General features: G+C 41.7%; 1 protein-coding gene across 1 annotated transcript; it reads left to right on the forward strand.

The window, feature by feature from the left end:
* The first annotated feature begins 280 nt into the window (after window positions 1–280).
* Window positions 281–2,014, forward strand: LOC101323894 (heterogeneous nuclear ribonucleoprotein H2-like). Its single transcript, XM_073809132.1, is given in 3 exon segments — window positions 281–1,092; window positions 1,094–1,598; window positions 1,649–2,014. Coding segments are annotated over 3 exon segments (1,353 nt in total). The 5' UTR covers window positions 281–361; the 3' UTR covers window positions 1,766–2,014.
* Window positions 2,015–8,735: the final 6,721 nt, after the last annotated feature.

The following is an 8,735-nucleotide window of genomic DNA, read 5'->3' on the forward strand; positions in this document are numbered from 1 at the left end:
GAAGCAGGATGAGGCTGGAACCCTGGAGGACAGCAACATTCCAGAGGTAGCTAAACAAGCAGGAGTCAGCAAAGGAACAAGAAAGAGGTGCCGGACAGAAGTGTCCTGGAAGCAAAGGAAAAAGATCATTTCAAGAAGAGATGGATTTGTTGGTATCAACACCTAGAGGGCATCTACAGGAAAAAAAATACAATGGCAAATAAATATATGCAAAGATGCTTAATCCCACTCATCATTATAGAAGTACAGATTAAAAAGATAATAAGGGATTTCTTCTCACCCGCGCCAAAGTTGTGTGTGCAGGTCTGACCCTCATGCCCGTCTTGCAGGCTGTTTCGACGCCAGGACCCCCTAAGAGACGATGATGTTGGGCACCGAAGCCGGCGAGGGATTCGTGGTGAAGGTGCAGGGCTTGTCTTGGTCTTGCTCGGCCGACGAAGTGCAGCGGTTTTTTTCTGACTGCAAAATTCAAAATGGGGCTCAACGTGTTCGTTTCATCTACACCAGAGAAGGCAGACCAAGCGGCGAGGCTTTTCTTGAACTTGAATCAGAAGATGAAGTCAAATTGGCCCTGAAAAAAGACAGAGAAACTATGGGACACAGATATGTTGAAGTATCCAAGTCAAACAACGTTGAAATGGATTGGGTGTTGAAGCATACTGGTCCACATAGTCCTGACACAGCCAATGATGGCTTTGTACGGCTTAGAGGACTCCCCTGTGAATGTAGCAAGGAAGAAATTGTTCAGTTCTTCTCAGGGTTGGAAATCGTGCCAAATGGGATAACATTGCCGGTGGACTTCCAGGGGAGGAGTATGGGGGAGGCCTTCGTGCAGTTTGCTTCACAGGAAATAGCTGAAAAGGCTCTAAGAAAACACAAGGAAAGAATAGGGCACAGGTATATCGAAATCTTTAAGAGCAGTCGAGCTGAAGTTAGAACTCACTATGATCCACCACGAAAACTTATGGCCATGCAGCGGCCAGGTCCCTATGACAGACCTGGGGCTGGCAGAGGGTATAACGGCATTGGAAGAGGAGCTGGCTTTGAAAGGATGCGGCGTGGTGCTCACGGTGGAGGTTATGGAGGCTATGATATTATATGTCTATAATGATGGCCATGGATTTGAGTCAGATAGATTTGGAAGAGACCTCAATTATTGTTTTTCAGGAATGTCAGATCACAGATACGGGGATGGCGGCTCTGCTTTCCAGAGCGCAACAGGACACTGTGTACACATGCGGGGATTACCTTCCAGAGCTACTGAGAATGACATTTATAATTTCTTTTCACCACTCAACCCTGTGAGAGTACATACTGAAATCGGTCCCGATGGCAGAGTAACTGGTGAAGCAGATGTCGAGTTTGCAGCTCATGAAGATGCTGTGGCAGCTATGTCAAAAGACAAAGCAAATATGCAGCACAGATATGTAGAACTCTTCTTGAATTCTACAGCAGGAGCAAGCGGTGGTGCTTACGGTAGCCAAATGCTAGGAGGCATGGGTTTGTCAAACCAGTCCAGTTATGGCGGCCCAGCCAGCCAGCAGCTGAGTGGTGGTTACGGAGGCGGCTATGGTGGCCAGAGCAGCATGAGTGGATATGACCAAGTTTTACAGGAAAACTCCAGTGATTTTCAATCAAACATTGCATAGGCGGCCAAGGAACAGTGAACAGCTACTACGGTAGTGGAAGCCGAGCATCTGTGGGAGTGAACGGAATGGGAGGGATGTCTAGCATGTCCAGTATGAGTGGTGGATGGGGAATGTAATTGATCCTGATCACTGACTCTTGGTCAACATTTTTTAAAAGAAAAACAAAACTTAAGTTTTAACAGTTTTGCAATACAAACTTGTGGTTTATGCTTACTCTAAGTGGAAATCAGGATTGTTTTAAAGACTTAAGTTTCAGTAATTTTGAACACAAACATTCATTTAGGATGTAACTAGGTTGAGTAATCTGTTACTGTTAAATAATTTTCAGCTTTTCTCAAGTTAGTTATATTGTAGGATGTACTGAAGCAGTAGGTGTATTTAGGTTAAAGCAGTTGAATTATGTTAAATGGTGTTTACACCACATTACATTGGACACTGTTGGGATGCGTTGTTGAAAGACATGCTTTTTTGTGAAACTCAATATAGGAGCTGTGTCTACAATTAAAAGTGAAACATTTAGCATGTTTGTTAATTCTAGTTTCATTTAATAACCTCTATGGCACGTAAGTTTAAGCTTTTTTTTAAGTTAATGGGGAAAATTTGAGACGCAATACCAATACTTTAGGATTTTGGTCTTGGTGTTTGTATGAAATTCTGAGGTCTTGATTTAAATCTTTTCATTGTATTGTGATTTTCCTTTTAGGTGTATTGCGCTAAGTGAAACTTGTTGAATAAATCTTCCTTTTAAAAACTAAAAAAAAAAAAAAAAGATAATAAGGTACTATTTTTTGCTATTAGATTGGTAAAGATTATAAAGTTTAGTAACATCCAGTGTTGGCCAAGGTGTGGGAAACAGGTGATCCCAGGCGTTATGGGAATGTACATTCATGTCATATTTTAAAGAGCAGTTTGTCAAAATATATCCAAATTGTGAAGGCACGTGTTCTTGACCCAGACACTGTACTTCTAAGAGTTTACAACAAACTCATAAGTATTCAAAGATGTATCTTTAAGAATATTAATTACCACATTGTTGAATACAGCAAAAGAAAACTAGAAGCAACCTAAATGTCCATCAAAAAGCGACTGGTTAAATAAAATGTAGTGCATCCTTACAACTCAGCTGGGGTGGCTGGGAGAAGGTAAGGGTTGGGATGGGGATGCAGAGGCCTTGGAACAGGCATGATGGGAATTGCTGAGACTGTGTGTGTGTGAGTGTGTGTGTGTCTGTGTGTGTATGGGTGTGTGTGTTGGCAGGATACAGTGAACGGGCCAAAGAGGAGAATGCCCAGTATGGGCTGGCAATACCATGCAGGAGAGGCATGCCGAACATAGTTTTGTTTTGTTCAAGAGGCAGAGGCTGATCCCAGGCAATGTGACCCTTCTCCTCAACCCCATCAATCTTTTTTTTTTTTTTTAAAGTTTACTTATTTATTTTTGGCTGCGTTGGGTCTTCGTTGCTGCACGAGATCTTTCTCTAGTTGCGACGAGCAGGGGCTACTCTTCGTTGTGCTGTGCAGGCTTCTCGTTGTGGTGGCTTCTCTTGTTGTGGAGCACGGGCTCTAGGAGTGTGGGCTTCAGTAGTTGTAGCTCGTGGGCTCAGTAGTTGTGGCTCGTGGGCTCTAGAGCGCAGGCTCAGTAGTTGTGGCACACAGGCTTAGTTGCTCCATGGCATGTGGGATCATCCTGGACGAGGGATCGAACCCATGTCCCCTGCAATGGCAGGCAGATTTTCAACCACTGCACCACCAGGGAAGCCCCCCATCAATCTTTAATAATACTTTATACATCAAATATATTTGGTATGATTGGGTTTCTTGTAAATGTCCCTTGACCAGGGGCTGAGTCTTGTGTCAAGCATGGCCTGGGACCAAAAGAGAGTCAAGCCATACAGACGAGGTAGACAGCCAACATCTGGGTCACATATGCACTTGCATATGTGTAAAAATTCTCTAGAAGTGTATGCAAAAATCTGTTATCAGGGTAAACTCTGGGAAGCGAGACTGGGGATGTTGTATGGAGATGGACTTTACTTTTCAGTTTACATCCTTCCAAACCACTGGCATTTTCACTTTAAAAACTATTTAAAATTGTATCACTCAGACAATACAACTGGAGAATAATAACAACTCCTAGCCAGCTGAATGGAGTCTCAACTTTTCCCCTGATCTGATACTTGGATGACTGTGAAGACATCCACCCAATGGTTCTTACAGAGAAGTACAGGCGAAGAGATGGTGCCTGCAAAGGTTTGAATATGACACTTCCCTGAAATTACACAGTTGATGCATTATAGAAAAAGGAGTGTTTGCTGTACTTCTTCATACGTGCTTGACAGATGTTTATTGGCTTTAATAATATTTAAAATATTTAAACCTTCGTCCAGAGTTAAGATATACATGTATCCTCTCATTTGACTAAATTTTAGGGGAACCATAACTCAGTTAATTGTGAACCGCTACTATGATAGTAATCCTCTACTCTGTGTTCGGCATAAATACTGCACCATTCTCCTAAGCAATGTCCTGAGTGATCCGTTAAACCGAAACAAGGCAGTAGAGTTCCAATGAATCACCCACATGATACTTAGTAGTTATGTATATACTATGTTCAGGACATTTGAGACTCACTTTTACAGCAGTTCTGAAATTTTCCAATTTAATTCAACTCTTGAGGAGGGCGGTGCCTTTCCCAAACTGCAGAAGTGCCTGTTGAAATCCTGGGATGGAAATTTTCCATTTTGAAAGCAGAGTCATTGCTTGTAATGCTGTTGCCCCAGGCAGGCTGGAAGCAGAACTGGAAATGATCACGCCTTGTCTGGCGGGAGAAGTCCTACATTGATGTTCCAAGTGATGCAAACTTTCCTGGCTGCAGGAGAAAGACCCTCTGTGAGCTGGGGTTCCTGCCCCATGTCCACCCATCAGGAAAGAGCTGCTTCCTCTACCTTCCTCAACGCTCCCGGTACCTCCATTTCTACCTCCCTGGTGCCCATTTAATGCTTTTTTACATCTGGACAGTTCATCTCCATTTACTCCTCTGAGGCTGCTCATGGCCATGACAGCGCAGAGGGGCCACCAGATCCTATTTTTAACTTTGTCTCCCAACATTTTATTAGAACAATTTTTTTTTTTTTTTTTTTTTGTGGTACACGGGCCTCTCACTGTTGTGGCCTCTCCCGTTGTGGAGCACAGGCTCCGGACGTGCAGGCTCAAGGGCCATGGCTCACGGGCCCAGCCGCTCCGCGGCATGTGGGATCTTCCCGGACCGGGGCACGAACCTGTGTCCCCTGCATCGGCAGGCGGACTCTCAACCACTGCGCCGCCAGGGAAGCCCCTATTAGAACAACTTTAAACATTCAGAAAAGTTGAAAGAAAATGTGCAGTGAATAGCCATATACTCAGCACTGAGATTGTAACATTGACATTCTATGCTGTTTTGTCACATGTCCAGGCCTCTGTTTTCAGTACCATGTGTGTTCAGCATCCACGCTGGTCCTGGTGGCCACAAAACTCTGTCTCTGTGGCAATAATAGACTTAAATACACAGTTTAATAAGTACTTATATTCAAAGAGATACTAACATTTAGTACCTGCTTTGTGCCTGAGCAAGATACAAGGTACTTTCACACATATGATCACCTAATTTTTCAACCCATGAAATAGACAATATTATTGTTCCTAACTTACGGCTAAGAAAATTGAGACACAAAGAGGTAAAGGGACTTCCAAAGTTATTTATAGCTAGAACTGTTATTATAAAAGAAACAATTACAAATGAAATAGCTTATATCTTTAAAACAAAATAAATAGTTATATTTAAGTGCTCTTCTTAGTGTTTAAATAATACACTGGCAGAATTACGTTGCAATCATTAAATGTGTGTTTCAGAGAGAGATGTTTTAAAGTGGTCGTTTGCATGCAGCCGTTTTGACGTGGCTGTTTACCAAGTCCTCAGAGAGTTTTGTTTTTGTGTTTTGTTTCTGTAGTTGTTCTTATTTAATGTCAGCCATTTTAGCTGTAGCACTTCATTATTTTTCCTCCTGGAGAATCAAAAGTGTCTCATTTGTTTTCCAGTGTTGCTTGATGAAAAGTCACGGGTACCAACGGCTTAGTATAAATAACCTAATAGAGGATTCTGGGCAACACCAGAAAATACTATGCAGTTTCATACTCATTTTTACTTCGCCTAAAAACAAGCCATAAAACTTTCAGTTGCAAACAGCTGTTGTGGAGCCTCTGCTCCCACAAGCTACAAAACAATAAAGCACACGGGACAACGGCAAGCATCCGAGGGCGCCGCAAGGAAAAGCATCTTAACCACAGTCAGTTAATAGTGATGTAAGGGATGGATTTTGGAATATGGGGAGGTCTACAGAAAGGGGAGACAAGAGAGGCCAAGAGTAAGCTTTGCATTGCCTGAGGCCAGCCCCTAGAGCTCTCCACTTTTACAGAGGCCCCTGCTAGAAAACTAGTCTATGTATGACAATCTAAATTTAGAGGACACTTGACAATGAACCGAGCACTTTTCTAGAAATTATCAGACTTGAATTTCCCAACAACTAAGAAAAAGGCAGGTTCCCATTTTTCTAAGGCTGAGGAGTTAAATGACTTAACCAGGAAGATTCAGCATTTCTGTGGAGCATGGGATTTAGAAATCAAGGACTGGGATCTGAATTGCATTTCTGCCTCCTGCTAGCTCCAGGCCTCTGAGCCATTGACTTAACCACTCTGAAACTGTTCGCTGTGAAAAGAGGATAATAAAACCTATCACATAGGCTTGAGGTTAGGATTATGTTGTTATGCATGAAAAGTGTTCTGTGAGCTGCAGTATATGAAATGAACTTGGTTATTGTTAATATACAGATAACACATCAACTGTGTTAACATGTATTTTACTTCATTAAACTTTTTATGATGACATTTTTAAACATACACTAAAGTGTGTTTGAAAATAATGAATATATTTATAATGAACCTCCATGGGCCCATCACCTGGCTTCACCATTTATCAACATAAGACCAATTGCACTTTATACCCTCTACTATCTCACTCTCTGCTAGATTATTTTTTAAACAACCCCAGAGTTTATATCACTTCATTCAAAAATACTTAAACATATATCTCTAAGAGATAAGGGCTCTTTAAAAAATATATCCATCATACCATTATCACATCTAGAAGAAATTAACAATAATTCCCCAATACCACCTAGTATTCAGTCAGTATAAAAATTCTGATTATACCATAAACGGTTATTTTATCTGAATCAGGTCCAAACAAGGTACACATGTCAGTTTTGCTGCTATTTCTCAAGTCCTTTTAAATTTATATGACGACCTCTCACCCTGTCCCCACGCCCCATTTTTTTTTTTTTTTACTTGCAATTTATTTGTTGAAAAATTGGGGTAACTTGTCCTATAAAATCTCCCATGTTTTGGATTTGGCTATTATAACCTCATGGTATCTTTTACATGTTCTTCTATCCCCATTGGTTTGTATAAACTAGTGATTGTATCTGATGCTTGAACAATTTGTAAACTGTTGGCAGAAGCATTTCATGGATGGTGCTATTTCCTATTCTATCACAGCAGGAGGCATATCATGTTTGGTTGTCTTTATTTTTGTGATCTTAAAGTTGATCAATAAGTTCACACAGAGATCCAGGTATGTGGAGAATAAAATTTCCAATTTGAGGAGCTTCCTTTAAGAGGAAGAAATATAAATTACAAATATAAAATGAGGTTCTAGGTCTTGAAGAGGACCATGCAAGTGAGGGGTGCTGAAACGTACAGTATATCAGCTCAGGGTAAATCCACCTCTGAATTCAGGTGAAATCAGCCTGTTTCATTCATTACTAGGTTCCCCATCAACCTTACTGAATGGTCGAACATCATTGATGATCATTGCCCAGATCTGGTCTTTTCACTGTTACATATTTTAATTCTGTCATTCCTTACACATTTATGAGCTGGTCTTCTTGTATATAAAAGAACAGTCCCATGTTAATGATTTGATTACCATGTGACTCAGTCAGGGTCCAGACAAGAGGCAGAAACCACACAGTGATTTGAACAGAAAAATGTTAATATGAGAAATTATTAAATAGTAATAGAGGATTAACCAGTAGGGATTAAGAAACTCTAAAGAATGTAGGAATAGCAGACACAGGGAATAGCCATAGCTCTCGAGCTGAGTCAGAGCACCCAAGGGAGTGACAAACTGGAAGAGGGTCTCCCTATCCCCGAGGATGGAGAGAGTGTGGCTGTAGCCCACTGGGTGGTGGAGGAGTTCATGGAAGTACTTTAGGCCAGGGCTGGCAAGCAAAGCTCCATAGGAAGCCATCCACTGGTGTGCTGCTAAAATTCACTGAGATGTCCTCCATACTACTGACCACTGTGTGAGATGTCCTCCACACTACTGACCACCGTGGATGGCAGGAGCAAGCCACTGGTGTGCTGCTAAAATTCACTGAGATGTCCTCCACACTACTGACCACCGTGGATGGCAGGAACGAGCCACTGGTGTGCTGCTAAAATTCACTGAGATGTCCTCCACACTCTTGACCACCGTGGATGGCAGGAACAAGCAGGAGGACACACTGGAGCCAGAAAGAGAAACTCCTTCCTCCTGCAGTGTCCTTCCAGTGGCCTCTACTGACGAAAGCTTAACACTGGTGGCCGTAGGAGAAATATTCACAGGGTCCAGCACCAGTATCACAACACAGAGCCAGGAAGGGTGGGTCGAGAGCTCATACAATGATAACAGACATGTTGTGAAATGTAGTTCATATAGGAAAGACAGAATAAATGTTTTGTTCTTTCCATTTATTATCCAGTTTTCTGAATGAGTTAGTGCCCTGGAAACCTCCAAAGACTGCCATAATGGTTCCTATTGTGGTCATTGCTGTTTTAAAACCATTATAAACTTATGAATTTTAACATATTTGACGTTCCGATTCAATTCTTTTTGTTTGACAGCATATATATATATTTATTTATTTATTTATTTATTTATTTTTAAAATTTTTTTGCGGTACGCGGGCCTCTCACTGTTGTGGCCTCTCCCGTTGCAGAGCACAGGCTCCGG

Source organism: Tursiops truncatus, chromosome 1 (genome assembly GCF_011762595.2).
Source record: "Tursiops truncatus isolate mTurTru1 chromosome 1, mTurTru1.mat.Y, whole genome shotgun sequence".
NCBI classification, from domain to species: Eukaryota; Metazoa; Chordata; class Mammalia; order Artiodactyla; family Delphinidae; genus Tursiops; species Tursiops truncatus.